The sequence below is a fragment of the Trematomus bernacchii genome, unplaced genomic scaffold (assembly GCF_902827165.1).
Source record: "Trematomus bernacchii unplaced genomic scaffold, fTreBer1.1, whole genome shotgun sequence".
Lineage (NCBI taxonomy): Eukaryota > Metazoa > Chordata > Actinopteri > Perciformes > Nototheniidae > Trematomus > Trematomus bernacchii.
Genome location: NW_022987852.1, coordinates 732,536 through 755,000, shown reverse-complemented (window position 1 = coordinate 755,000; position 22,465 = coordinate 732,536). Strand labels below are relative to the sequence as shown.

The 22,465-nt window shown below is 41.9% G+C and overlaps 1 protein-coding gene across 1 annotated transcript in view; it reads left to right on the top strand.

The window, feature by feature from the left end:
• The window catches only part of sptbn5 (spectrin, beta, non-erythrocytic 5), a gene marked incomplete in the record, with an annotated part of 102,769 nt that overhangs the window by 61,951 nt on the left and 18,353 nt on the right, over positions 1–22,465 (top strand). The window contains 26 exon segments of the mRNA XM_034113445.1: positions 104–259; positions 349–540; positions 1,375–1,470; positions 1,754–1,875; positions 1,952–2,066; positions 2,833–2,946; positions 3,406–3,527; positions 4,252–4,414; positions 5,989–6,177; positions 6,641–6,718; positions 7,110–7,282; positions 7,626–7,716; positions 7,975–8,121; positions 10,676–10,813; positions 12,423–12,590; positions 12,668–12,756; positions 13,336–13,477; positions 13,479–13,523; positions 13,757–13,825; positions 13,947–14,090; positions 14,935–15,131; positions 16,030–16,234; positions 17,019–17,198; positions 18,576–18,731; positions 19,315–19,532; positions 21,284–21,473. Coding sequence (XP_033969336.1) covers positions 104–259; positions 349–540; positions 1,375–1,470; positions 1,754–1,875; positions 1,952–2,066; positions 2,833–2,946; positions 3,406–3,527; positions 4,252–4,414; positions 5,989–6,177; positions 6,641–6,718; positions 7,110–7,282; positions 7,626–7,716; positions 7,975–8,121; positions 10,676–10,813; positions 12,423–12,590; positions 12,668–12,756; positions 13,336–13,477; positions 13,479–13,523; positions 13,757–13,825; positions 13,947–14,090; positions 14,935–15,131; positions 16,030–16,234; positions 17,019–17,198; positions 18,576–18,731; positions 19,315–19,532; positions 21,284–21,473 — 3,699 coding nt within the window.

Below are 22,465 nucleotides of genomic sequence, written 5' to 3'. Positions count from 1 at the left end.
GTGTGTGTGTGTGTGTGTGTGTGTGTGTGTGTGTGTGTGTGTGTGTGTGTGTGTGTGTGTGTGTGTGTGTGTGTGTGTGTGTGTGTGTGTGTGTGTGTGTCAGGCTGAGGAGTGGGTGTCTGAGAGGATGCAGAAGATGGCAGAAGACGGGAAAGCAGATCTCAGCTACCTGCAGGCCAAGATGAAGCTTCTGCAGAAACACCAGGTGTTCGAGGCAGAGATCCTCGCTCACAGAGAGATCATCGGCTCGGTGCTGCAGGTGAAACATCTCTTAGAAAACTAATTTGACTTCACTGGCTTCAAATATCTGAAACTCCATGGGGTCCTTTTCTTGTTCTTTACCTCCAGGCTGGAGAGGAGCTGGTTTCTCTTCATCACCCGAGGTCTAAGGAGGTGAAGAGGAGTTCCTCCGCCCTGCAGCTCCACTGGGAGGAGCTGAAGAAAGCCCTGGCCAGCAGAGGGAAGTCTCTGGAAGACAACAGAGACTTCCTGGAGTTCCTGCAGAAAGTGGAAGAGGTGGAGGCCTGGATCCGAAACAAGGTAGGACAATAATAATAGAGTGGTGCAGTGACGAGTCCTAAAACCAGGAAGTGAGTCAGCATTTCACCACTTCCTGTTCCCTCGTCTCAGAGCCAATGGGATCTCTCCATAGGGTTTAGGAAAATAGCTGAAATAAGGTCTGTGGTTGAGACACATTGAAGAGACGGATCACGTTTTGTTCTAGGACATTAAATCCATCAGCAGTGACCCCACTGGTGATTTCTGAAGAGTTGACGTGTCTGAAAAACGATGGTTGTTACCAAGTGGCTGAATAGGACTACAGAAGTCGTGGAGGTCGTTGTACGTCATTACGCCGAACACGTAAACACTCCTCTAAGTTAGTTTGCCCTGTTCTGCTTGAAAGCAAGTACCTGCCTCCTGCAAAGTGTTCAAACAAACGCTTCAACTCGAACCATTTAGAATCTGTATGTTTGAATATGGATCTGAAGTTGGCGTGACGTTGAAGTCGTGCTGCTGGACTCGCCTGTAGTTCCTTTATAGCATCACGTTAGCATTTTGCTTCTGGCCATTAGATTTATGATTAGAAAATTATAAAAGTAGGGTAGACATGTGGAGATGATCCGGCTGAACAAAACGTGCATTTATCAAACAGGTTCGTTTTCCACAGACATTATTTCCAGCTATTTTCCAAAATCATATGGAGAAATCTCATTGCTTTTTTGTCGAGGGAACCAGCAGCTTACTTCCGGGTGAATACTTCATCCCTGCACCACTCTTGCATTTTTATAGCGCTTTTCCTAATGCTCAAAGACGCTTGATGAATAATGGAGGGACAGTGTTAAATGTCTGACTCTGAACCTGTCTGTTTTCCAGGAGGTGATGATTAATGTCGGAGATGTTGGAAAGGATTACGAACATGGAGTTCAGCTGCTGAAGAAACTCAGCGAGTTCAGGGGAACTGGAGATGGGGTGAGAAAACATGTCCTTAAAGTTATGTTGGTGTAAACTGTCACAATGTGTGGACTGTGCTAAATGTTTTTTATTTGAAAAGGATGCAGGTGTGTTGAGTTTGCATTAACAGCAACATGGAATAAGTCAAATGTACAGAACAAATGGGAGAAGATCAGAAAAGAAAATACATACTTACCAAAGGAAGGGATTTTGAATTAAAGGCATTTGTTCCACTTAATCATTTCGGTTTCTGACTAGAGTAGGATGCATAAAAGATACTTACGGTATATGTAATCAATAGGACGTGACAGTAGACGACGCTCACATCACAGCCATCAACAGACTGGCCGACAGACTGGAAAAGAGACAGAGTGCAGAAGAACTGGTTACCGTTAGACAGAGGAGAAAGCAGCTCAACGACAGGTAACACTCACTTTTTAATCTCACCTTTTAACGGGTCATTTTATCAGTTTTACAAGTTGTCTTTCGTCTCGTCCAGGTGGAGCAAGTTTCACGGAGATCTGAGCAATTACAAGAAGAAGCTAGAAGGGGCGCTGGTGGTCCACGCTCTGATCCGAGAGCTCGAGGAGGTTCGAGACAGAGCCAATGAGAAGGTGAGTCACCTCATACTACCTTAAAACTACACCTCTACACAAACCATGGAGACTAACATTAAAGGGGACCTATCATGCAAAATCCACTTTTAATGTCCTTAATACATAACTATGTGTCCCCGGTGTGTCGGGGAACTCACGCAGCGTCAGAAAATAAAACCCTCTCTCTTTTCCTCCGTACCCAAATCTCTAAAAACGGGGAACAACGGAGCTGATCCAGATCTGCGTCCGATATGACGTAATATCTGAAATGTGGACCCACGGCACTATCAGAAACGTTGCTATCAGAAACAATGCCCGACTGTTTTGGACGTAATATGGTCGGTGTTTACATTAGCATCGCTAACACTCAGAGCTAACCTGTACTGGAGAGCATGTGTGTGAAGAAGCAGGAAATAAAAAGGAACTCACCTTGTGGTATAACCGGCAAGAGAGAAAGCCTTTGAGCTCCATACTGTTTCAGAGAGAATCCTTGATGTGGTTTGGAACATGATGACGTTTCATCACGGCAGCATTTAGCTGTATCTCGGTAGAAGTCTGAGCAGGCATTAGATCTGCATTTTCTTTAAGCTAAGGACCCAGAATCAGCGTTTCTCTAACAGGGCTGAAACAGAGGGATATGAGGGATGTCTAAAATGCATGATCTGTTTGGTATTTTTGAGCAAAACACATCATTGACATGTTTTTTATATATGTTTTTATATATCTGAGACCCATAATATATGCCTACATGATAGGAGACCTTTAACAATGGCTGTGTCTGCAGATGCTGCTGCTGCAGGGTCAGGACTGTGGGTTTGATGTGGACAGCGTGGAGAACCTGATCAGACGCCACGAGGAAACAGAGAGAGAGGCGGGCGTCATCCAGGAGAGGTCAAAGGTGAGCTGGAGGCTTTTAAGGAACCTTTCTGATCCTAAACACTTCAGGAGATTTGATATATAGTATAAAATGGTGCAGGAATGAGTCCTAAAACCTTAAAAGGTTGACTCATGGATGGATAGATAGATAGAGTTACCAAGAGTCGACCATAAACGTATTTCTAAACATCAAATTTGTTTATTTTTCTTTGGATTTGCCGTTTATTCCAAATTGTCATCGTCTGTATTCATCACTCTTCTCTTTTTAGGTTAATATTTGGCTGTTAGAATATATACAATACGTACATTGTGTGTAAGATGTTGGCTTTTAATGTGATTTAGGAAGATGATCTCATGTGAAAGATAAAAATCAAAAGGCAATCAGATTACACCTAGATGTCCCAAAATAAATAAAAACATCATATCAACGTCATATAAAATGTGGCAGAGACTTTACTGTCCTCCCTCTCTCTTCACTCAGGCTCTGGAGATGGAGGTCTCGGATCACCTGAAGGCTCGATCAGTGATGAGCGACAAGCTGAAGAGCAAACAGAAGGAGGTCCAGAAAGCTCTGAAGACTCTGGACCAGGAGGTGAAACTCAGGTGAGGAGGACTTTATCTAAAAGCTTTGAATGTGTAGATTGTACAGAGACATCATTTCCTTTGGTGAAGGATCTTTCCTCAGCATTAAAGAGAACTCGCTGCTCCATAGTTTGAGTTTCTCCTTTCTTATAAAAGACCTGTAGTATTTTTGACTTTTTATTGTAATTATCCAGAATATTTTATATTGTTTTGTTTATATTGTTTAGATGTGACATAATATTTTTAACATTTTCATTTTATTTTTTATTTTTAATTAATTTACCTATCTATCTACCCATCTATCTACCTACCTACCTACCTACCTACCTACCTACCTACCTACCTACCTACCTACCTACCTACCTACCTACCTACCTACCTACCTATCTATCTACCTATCTATCTACCTATCTATCTATCTACCTACCTACCTATCTACCTACCTACCTACCTACCTATTCTATCACTCACTCACTCACTCACACACACACACACACACACACACACACACACACACACACACACACACACACACACACACACACACACACACACACACACACACACACACACACACACACACACACACACACACACACACACACACACACACACACTCTCTCTCTCTCTCTTACACTTTTATCATGGCTGCGACTTACTATTCCTGGGTCATTTAGCTCCGTTGAACCTTCCTAAGCAAAATAAACCTGTTTTTGTTCGACTGTGATCTCATATATTTGTGCAGGAAGGAGAAGCTACAGGAGGCTCACCAGCTGCAGCTCTTCAAAGCCAACCAGCGCCTCCTGCTGGAGTGGAGTGTGAAGCAGAGCGGTGAGATGGCAGAGAAAGGGCTTCCCAAGACCAGAGCTGAGGCAGAGCGGCTCATCGTGGAGCATCAGGACTGGAAGGTGAGCGCTATATCAAGAGCAGGGGTGTCCAAACCTTTTTCACCGAGGGCCACATACAGAAAAATATACGAAGGGCTGGGCCACTCACTAGAGGTATATGGCCTCATAAGTTCAGTTATAAGTTAGCAAAATCAATCAAATGTAGGTACATGATGCTTGTGAGTGTTGGCAGCTCATCCCTTAAAACAGAAGCCTCAGAGTGATTATCATAAGGAGAAATATGAAGGGTAGATATCAAGCTTGTTATGTAATTAAGTTATTGTTTTTTTTTTTATCAACTAAGATTTATTTGAAAATGTTTCCAACTTTAATTGATTGAATTTATTTGAGAATTGGGCTTATTGCCCCAAAGCCCCTGTCGGCGGGTCTTTTTTTTTTTAATTAATTCTTTTAATTTTAATTTTTTTTCTTTGGATGGAATGAATACCTATGGTGATAATTCAATGTAATACATCATTTTTATAGTCTGGTACCTGAAAAAGGTCAAATGGCACTGATGGAACCAGATGTACCCAAATGTGCCGAAAGCTTATTCCGCCTGGAACTTGTTTTTGCTAAACCTCTCTAAAAAGGTCAAATTTAACTTGTTTTGCCTCAATCTTGATACAGGGCATGTTAGAGTCATTTTCTGTGTTGACAATGAGTGTATTATTTTCTTATTAATTTAGATCTTAATATATTCTTTCCATTTATGTATTAGTACCGAATTAATTATTCGTAGGAAAACTTTGATTTACTGTGAGCCACACCTGTTATATAAGGAAGGGGTGGGACTGAGCGTGAGGTGGAAATCTTCTCCAGCAATGAACGGGGAATCAGAACAGTCTTTGACCTCACGTTACACTGATCATTTTGTTTATTTTGTTTGTTTAAATATATGGAAGTAAATAAATCGGCCAAGGAAGGCAAAGAAATCAGCGCCTACAGAGCTTTATTTGGATGGTTTTTAACGTGTGAGTCAAGAAGCGGATCCCTGTTGACGTGGCACAGTTTTAGATATCCCACAAGAATGGGCCACGACAGGGTACTTATTATATGTTATAGTTTGGATTCCTAAAGCTAGTCTACCACCCCATCATTCAAGGGTGGTTTTCACTATAAGTAATGTTTTTTCTTTAGGCAGAGGTAAGAATTTACCTTTTTTTACTATGTTCCATCTGAATTTACTCTGACTGAGAAAAATCTATATTGATTCTGACAGTTCTACATCCAACTCACAGATGTAACCTTGCTTTGATAAAAGAAATTATTCATATAACCCTTTTAGAAGTGAAGTTGTAGTCATTTGTTTTGGGCATGTCATTTTCGAGCCTGAAACCTGAAAAACAGGCTCGGGGCTTAACAGGTTAACACATGAATACTGTGATATATATTTTTACATATATATTTAATAGTCAAATATTTCGCAAGCACAAGTTTCATTTGTGGGCCATATTTCCTTATACTTTTGAATTAGCTGAGGGCCTTTTCAAAATGGGCCGCGGGCCGCATTTGGCCCCTGGGCCGTAGTTTGGACCCCCCATGACTTAGTTGATACAGTTGGATCAAATTTGAGTGTGTTTCTGTTTCGTCAGACGGAGATCGACGCCCGTGCCGAGCGCATCGACTCCGTGCGGGACTTCGGTCTGGGTCTGATCCGGTCGGGGCACGGTTTGAAGACGGAGATCCAGAAGGCTCTGAACCAGCTGGAAGAAGCCAAATCTGGACTGGACCGAGCATGGCTGAACCGAAACACGACGCTGGGGCAGGCTCGCACCCTGCAGGTGAGGAGATTCACTTTCATACAATAGATTAGACATTTAACTTCGCACCTGCAGGAACTTTGGTCACACTCAAATGATTTAATTGTTAACTAATCAGGGCTTGTAAACAAAAGTCTCCTGCGGTGAAGACATGGTAAATATGAATTGTTCTACTACTTAATAATAATGAATAAATGCACAAAAAAATGATATAAATAGACAAATTAAAATGTATAACAAAGTATAATACTACATGCTATACTTCAGGTGCGTTTATTTGCATTTTCAGGTGCACGTTTAAGTAAATGCAGTAATATATATAACATGCAGGATGTGTAGAAAAGTGAAACTGTAGAGCACATTTCCTAAACTAAAAAAGAAAAACAACAATTCAGTATGCCTTTCAGAATATTATCCTAGAGCTGCTACTTTCATATATCATAATATTTTGGATGTGGGTAAATAATGCTTTCCTGTCCTGCAGGTCTTCTTGTCCTCTGTGGATCAGTGTGAGAGCTGGCTGAGCAACAAGGAGGCGTTCCTCTCCAACCAGGACCTCGGGGTAGGAGAGAAGCACCTCTTCTTCATCACCATGTGTCCCCTCTTCTTCATGTCTCTTCTACATGTCTCTTCTTCATCACCATGTGTCCCCTCTTCTTCATGTCTCTTCTACATCAACATGTGTCCCCTCTTCTTCATGTCTCTTCTACATCAACATGTGTCCCCTCTTCTTCACGTCTCTTCTACATCAACATGTGTCCCCTCTGTGTAAAGAGACTCTGAGGGGATTATGGGTAATGCTGCAATGATCTGTTTGGTGTTTCAACCAATCAGAGACAGGCTCTGTATATATCTGAGACCTGTGACATATTGGTGAAAAACAGTATCATAGGGGACCTTTAATGTAAGAATACGGCTTTCTATCAGTGTCTTCTTCTGTGGTGTTGGTGCAGAGCATGGTGATGGAGGTGGAGACTCTTCAGAGGAAACACGCTCAGTTTGAGGAGGCGCTGGAGGCTCAGGTGGAGCAGCTGGACGAGGTGGAGACACTGGGTCAGAAGATGATCCAACAGAAACACTACGACTCTGACAACATCAGAGCCAAAACTAAAGCGCTCGCCACCAGGTGAAGAGAAACTCTGATCATAACATCTGTTTCTCATCAAGACAGTTTTCCTTTTGGGTGGGAAACATTAAAAGAAGCAGTGGGATTATTTCTTTAGATGTTGGAATATTGTAGTAAATAAGTTCTGTAGCAAAAACAAAATGATGATACGTACACGTTTTGTACAGCAGGATAATCTCCTCACATTAACACCACCTTATGCTAAGCTAAAGGTGGCTAATGAAGGTAACTTTCTCTCTCCTTGTGTGTGTGTGTGTGTGTGTGTGTGTGTGTGTGTGTGTGTGTGTGTGTGTGTGTGTGTGTGTGTGTGTGTGTGTGTGTGTGTGTGTGTGTTTGTGTGTAGACGGAGTCAGTTGCAGCAGCAGAGCAGATCTCGTCACAAAGCTCTGGATCGATCCCTGGAGCTGCAGCAGTTCCTGTCCAGCAGCTACCAGGTACTCATTTAAATCGTGTAATTAACTTAGTACAATCATGCAGATTACTTAACTATTTCTAGCGTATTCCATCATTCTTGAACAACAGGATGGGTTAAATGCAGAGGTCTAATTTCACTGTGTGTGCTGTGTGCATGTATGTGTGACCATTAAAGAGGGGTTCATCCTCCAATTCTTCAATGATATTTGATTTGTTTGTCTGAAAACAGAATATGGTGTTAAGTGTTTATAAATGTAGTAAATGTGTGTGTGTTCCAGGTGTGTGTGTGGCTGAACGAGCGTAATGCAGTGGCGCTGGATGAGAGTTGGAGGGAACCGACCAACCTTCAGGCCAAGCTGCTGAAACACCAGAGCTTTGAAGCGGAGATCCTCGCTAACCGCTACCGAGTGGACACACTCACCAAGGTCTGTGTATTTCAATATATTTTAATGCTAAGATATATATACATCAGTACTGACTAGGGATGTAATGATATACCGAATATCGCAGTATCGCGATACATAAACGTCTCAATACCGTCGTGAGACTGACAAAATCTCCCGTGATATTACATGGTTAATATATATATATATATATTTTTTTTTAAACCTTTATTTAACCAGGTGGTCCCATTGAGATCATCGACCTCTTTTTCAAGGGAGACCTGTCCAACATGGCAGCAAGTAGGTTACAACATGAACATAAAACAACAGATAACACAAAAGGACATCGTACAGGGCTACATTTACATACCTAGAGTGTTATGCCGTGTTATGCATGCCCACCGAGATATGCATGCACCTCGCGGGAGCGCGCACAGCGTAAAGCAACAACTCCCAGACATTTCAATGAACTGTACGGCAAAGTACGGTTTGGAAACTATATCATTTCCTTTTGGAGGGCATGCATAACACGGCAAACACCAGAGCCTCACTGCGGGGAAACTTTGGCGCTGTTCCGAGTTTGTTCTAATCTGCTTTCAGATTTTTCCATCATTGTTAAAAAAAATATTCGGTTAACGCGACCACTGCTGTCCCAGCAACATCAGCACCAGCAACATCAGTACCAGCAACATCAGCACCAGCAACATCAGCATCAGCAACATCAGCACCAGCAACATCAGTCCCAGCAACATCATCACCAGCAACATCAGTACCAGCAACATCAGTACCAGCAACATCAGCACCAGCAACATCAGCACCAGCAACATCAGTCCCAGCAACATCATCACCAGCGACATCAGCACCAGCGACATCAGCACCAGCGACATCAGCACCAGCGACATCAGTACCAGCGACCACCAGCGACATCAGCACCAGCGACATCAGTACCAGCGACATCAGTACCAGCAACATCAGCACCAGCAACATCAGCACCAGCAACATCAGCACCAGCAACATCAGTCCCAGCAACATCATCACCAGCAACATCAGTACCAGCAACATCATCACCAGCAACATCAGCACCAGCGACATCAGCACCAGCGACATCAGTACCAGCGACCACCAGCGACATCAGCACCAGCGACATCAGTACCAGCGACATCAGTACCAGCAACATCAGTCCTAGCAACATCATCACCAGCAACATCAGCACCAGCGACATCAGCACCAGCGACATCAGTACCAGCGACCACCAGCGACATCAGCACCAGCGACATCAGTACCAGCGACATCAGTACCAGCAACATCAGTCCCAGCAACATCAGTACCAGCAACATCAGTACCAGCAACATCAGTACCAGCAACATCAGTACCAGCAACATCAGCACCAGCGACATCAGTACCAGCGACATCAGTACCAGCGACATCAGTACCAGCGACCACCAGCAACATCAGTACCAGCAACATCAGTACCAGCAACATCAGTACCAGCAACATCAGCACCAGCAACATCAGCACCAGCAACATCAGCACCAGCAACATCAGTACCAGCAACATCAGCACCAGCAACATCAGCACCAGCAACATCAGTACCAGCAACATCAGCACCAGCAACATCAGCACCAGCAACATCAGCACCAGCAACATCAGTACCAGCAACATCAGCACCAGCGACATCAGTACCAGCAACATCAGTACCAGCAACATCAGCACCAGCAACATCAGCACCAAGCGAGAGAGTTTTTTCCACAGCAGGGGATATTGTAAACGCCCAAACATCCCAGCTTCTACCTGGAAATGTGGACATGCTCATATTCCTAAAAACCTGTCTGATGATGCTGAGTCAGCGAGTTAGTGAGTTTGAGTTTAGTTACTTGAAAAAAGTGAAACTTGATTTATTTGATTGCGGGGTCTGATTATTCAATGTCCTTGTTCATTTGTGAGGTGCAGTGGCACAAAGAAAATGCCTGCTTTGTTTGGTAGTACCAGTAGGTACAAAAACACTGGTTGTTCTTGTTCCAGTCTGTTACTGTCACTTTGTTTTTGACACTTTAAAATACTACTATCCTACTAAAATGCGAAACAAATCAGATTTATTATTTGATAAAGAACATTTTTTCAAGTAAACATTTTTTCAATATCGCGATATTATCGTACCGTGAGTTTTTTGGTATCGGTACATCCCTAGTACTGATGGGATGAAATTGATTATTTTAGTCTTTGTTTGTTTGATGAAAAAAGGCTTTTGTAGATTTTCTTTAAAACATTTTTTAAAGAAAAGTGCAGCAGAACGTTTTGGTGTTGGCACTAAAACATATTGTGTTGTATAAAGGGCTATTGTAAGTAAAAATAAATAAAAATAACGACCAATTAACTTTGCAAGGTTGATTCAACGTCATTAAAGCATTTTTTTCCTTTCGCAAATGTATTCAGACAAAATGTGGGACTTAAATCTCAATGAAATTCAAATGTTCAAATGTTCTGCCCTAAATATAACCCCCCTATACTTCATTCCAGACCTGATATGACTAATACGTCGTTGTAGAAGCTCTTGCAAATACATCAGTACTGACGGGATGAATGTGATGTCTTGCAGGAATCAGAGAAGCTGCTCTCTGACCCTCGATCAGCTGAAGTGAAAGTCCGACCTCGACTCAGAGAGCTGACGGACAGCTGGGACGCTCTGATCCAAAACTGTAAGGAGAAGAAGACCAGACTGCAGGAGGCCTACCAGGTACCAGGAGGAAAACACCATGATGTTTGATATAGTCATAGCCAGGGTTGGGAGGGTTACATTGATGGAAACCTCTGAAACAATGGAGACGAAACTCAGAGAGACACGAGGAGAGAGAGAGCAGGAACTTTGATGGAAAACACTGAGGGTTTATTTGGAGCTTCGACCGGAGAATTTACAAGACATGTTCTGAAGATCTCTACCCCAGACCCATGTGTTTAGCTGGTTCTGAGAGAAGAATCAACATACTGCATTACAAGATGAAACACCGCTATCAGGCAGGAATAAGGAGACACTGAGAGCAGCTCAAGGTTGTGCTCAGTGAGGGAAGTACAAACTGATAAACTGGGTCAAAGTTATGGGCCTAGGAAAATATTTCCCCAACAGTTACATCAAACATGTATTCCCTTACAGTCACATAACATCCAGTTATAGTCAGATTACTGTTACACTCCTTAAACATTGGGATTTCTAGCAGGATTACAATGTTACAAAATAATTTATTAAACAAAATACTGTGTTTACTTTTAATTTAAAGCTCCCATGTCATGCTTTTCTGGTTATTCCCCGTCCCCTTGTGTTCTGTAGCTTCTGCATGTAAACGGTCTGCAGAGTCACAAACCCTCAAAGTACACCCTGTAGCGAGTAAAACTCTAACACAGAGAAGACCTGTCTATGCTGCCCCAGAACGCCTCGTTGGACATTTCTCTTTTTCCATTGTTCTTGGGTTATAGTGACGTAACTTAACGGCTCCGCAGATTGGCCCAAATTACGTTATGTCCGCGGAGCCGTTACGTTTGGACCAATCCGCAGACTTCCTCACACACACACACTCGGCGGGACGTTGCGAGGCTGCTGCGAGGAGCGGACACTGTGAGCTGGCTCACTGGTGTGGGGTCGGCGAGACGGCGAGACACCGCAGAACTCAGCCTGGGCACACACACAAACTCCCAGCCAGGCTGCGGGTGTGTGTGTGTGTGTGTGTTTCGGGCTGGGTTTCGCTGTGTCTCGCTGTCTCGCAGACGGCCACTGGGCTCACAGAGAGGGGGGGGGGCAGGAGCTCCAACAAGCCGTGTAGGACAGAGAGTGAATACACATACTATACAGAGATGCTGTATGAGAAACCAATGAGAGTTTGGAACATTGAACAATGTACATTTATTTTAGTAGACCTCAACAATGGAATTATGATCAATAGAAATGGCCATGACATGGGACCTTTAAGATTTAAACTAAAACTGCATTTGAAAAAAACTGCATAGTATTCTGTAGGCCTTGATGAGGCCTGATTTAAGATGACACATCGTTCTGTTGTTTTACATAATACACAATAAAACATCTTATTTATTTGCTCTTGTATTTATTTGCTTTGCATTTAACATTGAGGTAATCCAAAAGTAACGAAAAGTAATCAGATTACTTTTATATTGTGTTGCTTAGGTTACTTAGACGTTACTGATTACATTAATTTACATGTAACTAATAATTGTAAGGGAATACAGTTACCCTTTTTTTTGGTATCCTTATTACGCAATCCTGTTACGTGCAATCCCAAGCCTGGTTATCACCCTGTCCTTCTTCAACCCTTCAATGTGTGCGTTTCATTCAGGCGTTGCAGTTCCAGCGCTCTCTGGATGACATGGAGCAGAGTGTGGGCTCAGTGGAAAGTGAACTGAACAATGAGGACTGTGGCAGCGACCTGCCGTCCGTCACCCGGCTGCTGAAGGCTCTGCAGGGCCTGGAGGAGGAGGTGGACGGACTCAGAGACAGAATACAGGTGCGTGACCAATGTGGAGATCTGAGGGGATTATACAGTATAGTGCATGGTGTTTATTATGTTTCTTTATCTAACAGGGTCTGGTGGATACAGCGAAGAGCTTCCACTCGCAGGGAAACTTCCTGGCTGAGGAGATCCAGACGAGAGTCGCTCACACCATCAACAGGTCGGACGTTTGGATTTGGCTTATTAGATTGGACCTTTCCTGCTGATTCAAGAGGGTTTCTAATAGTTTATTAATCTTAAGAAGTAGTATAATTTATTTTAAAGGACATGACGGAACACTTTATCCTTCAGTTTATTACAAACGTTTAAAATTAACACATTTCATTTGTTGTAAAAAAATGTATGCTGCCCTCTTGGACAGGTCGCTCTTGAAAAAGAGATTTTAATCTGAATGAGACTTTTACCTGGTTTAATAAAGGATATATATATCTGGAGTTGCATTGATGTAAGGGGATACAAAAACTGTATTTAAAAGTGACTAAAGCTCTCAGACAAATAGCATTAAATAACATGTAAACTCACTTCTGGTTTGACTAACTAAGGTGGTTTAAGGTCATCTAGATTAACTGTTTACAACTTGCCTGACTGACTGATTGTTTTTCCGGATTTCGGAGACAAGTGTTTATCAACTGAAATGACCCTTTGACATTACACTCAATGATACAGCAGAAGTATAAACTATGTTCAGAGGTGTTTACAACAGATGTGTTAAAAATATCCGTGATGTTTACCCGATCAGATACAACAGTCTGTCGGAGCCCCTGCTGAGTCGGAGGGAAACCCTGGAGGCCTGGCAGGTTCTGTTCCAGTTCTACAGAGACCTGGAGGAGGAGGCGGCCTGGCTGAGCGACAGACTGCCCTCCATCACTAACAGAGAGTGGGGGGGGCACTCTGAGCAGCACCCAGCAGCTGCTGCACAAACACCAGGTACACACACACACACACACACACACACACACACACACACACACACACACACACACACACACACACACACACACACACACACACACACACACACACACACACACACACACGGTTTAATTACTTTCAAGTTGAATACAAAATAAGAAATGACCGAGTTCTGTAGTAGAGTTTAAAGCCTCCCAACACACTCAGATTTACCGTAAGTGTTTTTTTTATGCTTGTTTACTTTTCAGGCTGTGACGCAGGAGATCTCAAGCCGCGCCCCATTGGTCCAGGCAGTTCAGGAGGCGGGACATAGTCTGGTGAGAAGCTGTCACTCATTATTTAAACTCTTTGTTGTGTTAAGAAGGTGTTTTTTTGTACTTTTTATAATGAAAATAATTAACTAGCAAGGCAAGACTTACATTCAACTGACCCCCGCAGGTCAGAGGTCGTCACTTTGCGTCTCACGACATCCGGGAGCGTCTGAAAGAGTTGAAACGTCTCCACGAGGATCTTCTGACGGAGGCGGAGAGGAAAGGGAAACTCCTGCAGGAGGCGCTCAGCATCCACACCTTCCTCACTGAGGTAACAAGATCCATTCCTGCACAATTGAAGAGTTTCCCTAAAGTATTATACATTTTTCATGCAAAAATGGTTCTATAACAATACTATTAACCTTGCAAATCTTACATGGACGAGCACCTCCATATCTATCATCATTAATTACCCCACGAATATCTACCAGGCTCCCACGATCACATAATGCCTCCTAATCCGTCCGGCAGTGGCTCAGTCACTAGGGGCTTGGACTGTGAGCCGTAGGGTCGCCGGTTCAAGTCCCCCACCAGACCTAAATATGGAGCGTGGACTGCTACTTGGAGAGGTCCCAGTTCACCCCCTGCCCACTGCTCCGAGTACTAGACTCCTGGTACTAGGATGGGTTAAAAGCAGAGAACACATGTCACTGTGTGTGCTGTGTGCTCTGCATGTGTGACCATTAAAGAGGGGTTCATCCCTCCCAATTCTATTCTATTCTAATGTCTCCTTTCCATCCCCAGAATTCACAAATCATGCGTAGGTGGCAGAGCCTTTTCATTCGCTCTCCTTTGGAATCGTCTTCCATTTCAGACCCGAAGCTATTTCCCTTTACTCCTTTAAAAGCAAACTCAAAACCCATCTCTTCGCATCGGTCTTCCTTGTCAACTAGCTTCCATCTACCTGAGCATCACTTCAGTCACATGCTTTTATCACATGGCAATACTAATATTGATGTATAATGTTGTATGATGTTTTATAATTGTTATGCTATGACGTTTGTTTTGTCTTCTTTGAGCCCTTTGAGGCATTTCTTGTGATTTGGGGCTATAATAAATGTTGATTTGATTTGGTTTTGATGTATAAACGTGTGTATGTGTGTGTGGTTTTTTAGGTGTCGGAGTTGGAGCTGTGGCTGGAGGAGCAGCAGGTGAGTCTGGAGTCTCGGGAGAGTGGGAGGAGCGAAGAGGCGACAGAGACTCTTTTGAGGAAGCTGGACTCTGTGGACGTAGAGCTGGAGAACCAGAGGAGGACGGTGGAGAAGCTGCAGGAGAGCGGAGCGTCGCTGCAGCACCTCGGACATCCCAACAGGTAAACGCACACATTAATACTCTTTATTGAGTTTCAGTGTTAGGAAAATAGTGAATGTACTCTTCCAATATGAGAGTACACATGATGTACGCCGGAGGCGTGTGGTGCAGTGGGTTGAGCGTTGGTGTTCGGATCAGGGGGTCACAGGTTCAAACCCCACTGCAGTCAGCATGTCGTTGTGTCCCTGAGACACTTCACCCCAAATTGCTCCTGTGGGGATTGTCCACAGTATTGAGTATGTAAGTCGCTTTGGATAAAAGCGTCTAACAAGTAACATGTAACGTAATGTAATGATAACAAAGGTATCCCAACTGTAGCTGTGAACATGACAGGATGTATGATTACCTAGAAGAGCATCAGGACTGTTTGAGGCATATGATAGCTATGTGATTAACATGATGATTCAGCCTCTATGGAGATAGACATATGACAAGCATGCTCATTTCTGACGTGGAGCTAATCTGAAGTAAACATTGAATACTGCTTTCTATTCCTCCATCTTGTGACTGTGTAACTCCCTCTCTTGGATATCTGCATGTGAAGGACACTGTTCAGGAACTAGTTGATGCTCTGTATGTGATGACTACTTCCATTCTGGAGAGGATCACAGATACATGGATCCTGATTATATCAAGCCGGGGACCAGGGAGATTTTTCTAACACACACATAAAGAACAATGCACAACACAGACACAGTCTTTCATGGGAGAGTGTTACAAGTCTCCCTATACCCAAGGGTAACATCAGGAGGGGTGTCTTTTATCCATCTGGGCAAAATACACTTCCGAGCAATTACGAGGAGTTTCTCAAGGAGTTTGTAATGTGTTGCAGGGAGAGACAGCGGGGTAATAATTAAACTAGTATGTTCAAAATGAATTAAAAAGTGTGTCTGTCTCAGTCCTCTGGTCAGTGAGGCTCTCCCAGGTGTTGCTGAACGCTTTGAGACTCTCCTCCGACTCTCAACTTCTCGTCGCTCCGCTCTGGAAGACCAGCTCCGCCTCTACGTGTTCGAGAGAGAAGCCAAAGAACTTCAAACATGGCTGACATCCAAGAAGACGGTGGTGGAGTCCAAAGACTGCGGACAAGATCTGGAGGACGTGGAGGTGAGTCTCACGTAAAAGTAGAAGTACTGACTAAACTTCTTTACTCAAGTAAAAGTAAAGAAGTATGGGCTTCGAAATGTACTTAAAGGTGGGGTAGGTGATTCACTTCAGAAACACTTGTTATATTCCATGGAATGCTCTTAACATCCCGATAGCAATTAATATATTAAATGCTTTGACAATAAATACATAAAAACATTTCATCTGTGGAAGCCGTGGCGCTGTGAAAAGCACGACCAATCATCTGAGCCGGCCCGGCTAAAATGACTGGATGGCCTACCTGCCTGTCAGCCTTCCATCTGTGCACAAACTTATCTGGTGCCCTCATTGGTCATGTGCGCGTTCGTGTGTGTTGGAGGAGGGGCTCTGTGAGGAAGTCTGAAGGAAGGGGCAGATTTCTTTCGGCTGCGTACTTTCAAATTCTAGCGCACTCGAGCTGGTTTCTCCATTCTTACCTACCCTACCTTTAAGTAACAAGTACCCATAACTAGCAGCTGTTTTAAAGAGTACCTGACCTCCCTTTATATTAATAGAACAATAATGTAATTGTTAGCTAATGAATGTTTCCATGCTGAACAAAAAACTAAATGAATGGGGGGTAATATCTGCGAGTGTTTGAGAAAAAAATCTCATTGTTTTCGTCATGTTAAAAAGGGGCAAGAAGAAGCTTAAAACTGTTCTGGTCTCCCTCTAGCGTACATTGTTCATGAAAATAAAAGTTTAGGTCATCGTCATCATATTTGATTCATTGTTTTAAACTCTCTTCTCCTCCCTCGTCCTGCAGGTGCTTCAGAAGAAGTTGGAGGTTCTGGTGTCGGAGACGTCGGGTCTGGGTCGGACTCGGCTGACCTCGGTGCAGCAGCTGAGTCGAGGCCTTCAGACGGACAGCTCGGCCCGGAGGAGAGACGACGCCCTCAGCGATCTGTGGGAGGAGCTTAACAGCAGCATCAGGGCCAGAGAGCAGGTAAGAAACATCTCAGAGTTCACAAACATCTGATACCTGTGGGAGGAAAGAGGGGCTAACAGTGTGTACTTACAGTATGCTGTTGTGTTATGCTGTTGTGCCACATGTATTGTTGACATTTATGTTTAGTGTGTAAGGTGTGGTTAAATGTTACCCGTCTTGATGTGGACAATGCTCGTTGCCAAAAGTGCAATAAGAATTTAGCATGTAAGCGGTAACACGAGCAATTTGTCTAAACATTTAGCAAAAGTGCACCACATTCAGACGGAGAAATGCACCGTTTTCGACTGTCTTTCTAGTAGCGCTGTAGCCCCATCCACGAGTAACGTTTCCACGTCAGGTATGATACAGTATGTGTACCTCAATCTCCTCCAGAACAACCGATAGGCCTTTTGTAGCATACCTGTCTGCCCCACCTGGGTTGCTCTACCACTGTATTTTTGCAGTAAATACTTGTTTTTTGTTTGTTTTTTACAGTTCTGTAAGTTCACATTATTTACAATTTGTTTAATTAATTAACCTTTTTTTCTTCTTCAGAAGAACCGATAAGAGTACCGTTAAAGGACCGGATCGATAAGTGGTATTGATAAAAGTAGTAGTACCGTTAAAACCTTAACGATACCCATCCCTAGTTCAGGGTTCTTACGGTCATTAAAAACCTGGAAAAGTCATGGAAATTCAAAATGCTAATTCCAGGCCCTGGAAAAGTTATGGAAAACAATATTTTTCCCAAAGTTTTGGAAAAGTCATGGAAATGTAACCAAAGTTGCATCAAATATCATTTATATTTTATCTAATCGCCGAAATAGTAATACTATAATGATAATAAATACTGTATAGTAATGAAACGTAAAATGGCATTTAACTGTCAAGGTATTTTGCTGGTGAGAGATTTGAGTTGCTTTAGCGTGTAGAAGCTAAGTATGTTTTAGATGATAGGCGCAACATGTTTCATATGCAGACCTTATTTTCCTGTTCCATGTTCAAATAAACCATTTTCAGTGGTACCGCTGAGAAAGAGTAATTTTTTTGGTTATGGAAAATTAGGTAAAGGTCCTGGAGAAGTCATTGAAAATCATTGGTGAAAAAGTGTATGAACCCTGCTAGTTATAACGCTTGTCAGAATCAGAAACAGGTTTATCACCAGGTAGGTTGACATGTACGAGGAATTTGACTTAAAAACACAGATAGAGAAATATTTTAGGAAAATTATAATAACATAAAAAGAATAATATATATATAGTCAAATAAAATATAGCAGTATTGTGCGGAATGCTTTGGCAATACTATGTTTAAAATGTGGTCATGCCAATAAAGCCCCTTTGTATTGTATTGTATTGTGTTTTATTGTATTGTGTTGTGTCCCGTGTCCTCCAGAGTCTGCAGGCAGCGCGGGAAGTTCATCAGTTTAATCACGACGTGGACGAGCTGAAGGGCTGGATGGCGGAGAAAGAGGCGGTGCTGGAGGCGGAGGATCAGGAGCACGACCTGCACTCCATCCAGACTCTGCTGAGGCAGCACGAGGCGCTGGAGGTGAGAACGTTATAGGCTGAAACATTTAAAACTCACAAGAAAAACTCCATATGTAAAGGGACCAAAGTGTCTGAATAGTTGTTAGAAAGGTTGTTGATGATCGTAATGTTATTTTCATCAGCTTTTCTCAAGTATATGTTCCAATTTGGGATCAGCAACATATATTGAGTCTGTTCTAATGTAATGAGTCCAATATTGACTTAATATTGAATTATTCTAGAATAAAAAAAACGATCTACGATTGTGTTTTTGGTTTATCTTGAAAATGATTATTTAAAGTTATAGTAAATTGTATTGTGGATTGTTAATCTTATTTATCATAAGTTACAATTTATAGTGAATGCATTCAAATTATCGCTGAAGTAAAGGTTTTCAAGTACGAGCAATAATGCATTCTCAAAATACCACAAACAAAAGTACTCATTAAACCCAGTAAGAATTAAGTACAAAGTAGCAGAAAATTGAATTACTGTACCCAGATTTGTGTAAAGGTTTGTGTAGCAGTGAGGGCTATTATAAATCATGTTGCTGGTTAACGACATCAGTTAACCTGCCTTGTTGTTGTTGTTGTTTGTGCCATCAGAGGGACCTGGCTCTGATCTCAGAGGAGGTGAAGAAGAGTAAAGATGAAGGTCGGGCTCTGAGCCGCCGGCAGCCTCCGGTCCGATCCGCTGTGACTCAGAGGCTGGAGGAACTGGAGGTTTTCTGGAGAAACGTCCAGGAGAAAGCCTCCCAACGAAGAGCCAGACTGGGCCAGGCTGAAGATGTTCAGAAATACTTATCCCTCTGCAGCGAGCTCATGTAGGTCCATTTAAAATGACAGTTGTTAGCTCATGTAGGTCCATTTAAAATGACAGTTGTTAGCTCATGTAGGTCCATTTAAAATGACAGTTGTTAGCTCATGTAGCTCCATTTAAAATGACAGTTGTTAGCTCATGTAGGTCCATTTAAAATGACAGTTGTTAGCTCATGTAGCTACATTTAAAATGACAGTTGTTAGCTCATGTATATCCATTTAAAATGACAGTTGTTAGCTCATGTAGGTCCATTTAAAATGACAGTTGTTAGCTCATGTAGCTACATTTAAAATGACAGTTGTTAGCTCATGTAGCTACATTTAAAATGACAGTTGTTAGCTCTTGTAGGTCCATTGTAAAATGACAGTGTTAGCTCATGTAGGCTCCATTTAAAATGACAGTTGTTAGCTCATGTAGGTCCATTTAAAATGACAGTTGTTAGCTCATGTAGCGTCCATTTAAAATGACAGTTGTTAGCTCATGTAGCTCCATTTAAAATGACAGTTGTTAGCTCATGTAGCTACATTTAAAATGACAGTTGTTAGCTCATGTATATCCCATTTAAATGACAGTTGTTAGCTCATGTAGCTTACATTAAAATGACAGTTGTTAGCTCATGTAGCTACATTTAAAATGACAGTTGTTAGCTCATGTATATCCATTTAAAATGACAGTTGTTAGCTCATGTAGCTCCATTTAAAATGACAGTTGTTAGCTCATGTAGCTACATTTAAAATGACAGTTGTTAGCTCATGTAGGTCCATTTAAAATGACAGTTGTTAGCTCATGTAGCTACATTTAAAATGACAGTTGTTAGCTCATGTAGCTCCAATTTAAAATGACTAGTTGTTAGCTCATGTAGGTCCATTTAAAATGACAGTTGTTAGCTCATGTAGGTCCATTTAAAATGACAGTTGTTAGCTCATATAGGTCCATTTAAAATGACAGTTTAGCTCATATAGGTCCATTTAAAATGACAGTTGTTAGCTCATGTAGGTCCATTTAAAATGACAGTTGTTAGCTCATGTAGGTCCATTTAAAATGACAGTTGTTAGCTCATGTAGGTCCATTTAAAATGACAGTTGTTAGCTCATGTAGGTCCATTTAAAATGACAGTTGTTAGCTCATGTAGCTACATTTAAAATGACAGTTGTTAGCTCATGTAGGTTCATTTAAAATGACAGTTGTTAGCTCATGTAGGTCCATTTAAAATGACAGTTGTTAGCTCATGTAGGTCCATTTAAAATGACAGTTGTTAGCTCATGTAGGTCCATTTAAAATGACAGTTGTTAGCTCATATAGGTCAATTTAAAATGACAGTTGTTAGCTCATGTAGCTACATTTAAAATGACAGTTGTTAGCTCATGTTGGTCCATTTAAAATTAGTTGGGTGTTTTTTTTAATTAAGGATATTGCTCCAGAAACTTGCATCATGTGCTTTCTAGACGTTATAGATATTAGCTCATGTAGGTCATCCTCACATCATCTGTTCAGTGTTGATACAAATGCAGATGTATGTGGTTGTTTTTCCATTGTCTTTATACATTATTATTTCCTACGAGCACACAGAAAAAGGCAACACCCCAAAAACAATGACAATAAGACAAAAAAACGTACATCACATCACTGCTAAATTAGATAATGACCTACCAAAGACATAAACTGACATGATAGCAGTTAAAGCAAAGAAGAACAGTAAAGTAAAGAAGTACAAAAGACGTATTGATGAAGCTGGACGTCTGTGTTGTGTTTCAGGGCCTGGCTGAGGGAGATGTTGTCTCTGGTTCGAAGCGAGGCGTTGAGCGTGGAGGGAAACGACCTGGAGCATCTTATTAAAAAACACGAGGAGTATCACGTCCAGATTGACCGCCAGCTCAGCAAATCACTGGCTGTGAAAGAGGAAGGGAAGCGTCTGATAGAGGGAGGGAACTTCATGTCTCCAGAGGTAAGATATCTAAATCTGAGAAGGAGGATATTCTGTATACGATACGATAATACTTTAACCTGTTAAGCCCTAGAGCCCCCTGTACAGGGGGCAGTGGGGTGTTTTTTCACGAAACTGTGTCTCAGGGCTTCTTAATATTTAAAAACCTATTAATGTGTCATACCCATTTAACGGGAAGAAACTCAGCTAACTGAAGATACGAACCATTTTTACCGAAACAAAACACAAGTCTCACAAGAAGCGTCTAAATGAGCCCTGAGCGAAAAAATGCTAACACACTTAGCACAGAACTCAAGGTAAAAATACCCTTATTACTTATCGTAACTGCAAAAACAAGATATCAAATTAAAGCTGAGATTCCACAGATTCTATAGGTATAAGTATCATCACTGAGCAATCAGAACTCGTGAGAGGGGAAGCAAACACAGACGTCACAACACGTGAATTACGGAACATTCACGGGAAATCGTCTCAAATTAGCTGTTATTCTGATCAATAGTCGTGTTCAATGGCATTAGAATGATTAAAACGCCGCTGAAGGTTAATCCATAGGTTAATCCATAAATTATTCCATAGGTTAATCCAATGTGTCTGTGTCACTTTGAAAGGATTACTGATAATCCATCATTGCATTTTTATGTAAAAAACGGAGATTTCATATTATTTTTATTTGTATAAACCTCTCTAAAAAGGTCAAATGTCACTTGTTTTGCCTCAATCTTGATACAGGGTACTTATTATATGTTGTAGTTTGGATTCCTAAAGCTTTTAGGCTACTAACCCATCATCCAAGGCTGGTTTTCACTATAAGTAATGTTTTTTTTTAGGCGGAGGTAAGAATTTACCTTTTTTTACAATGTTCCATCTGAATTTACTCTGACACAGAAACATCTATATTGATTCTGACACTTCTACATCCAACTCACAGATGTAACCTTGCTTTGAGAAAAAAGATTATTAATTTAACCCTTTTAGAAGTGAAGTTATAGTCA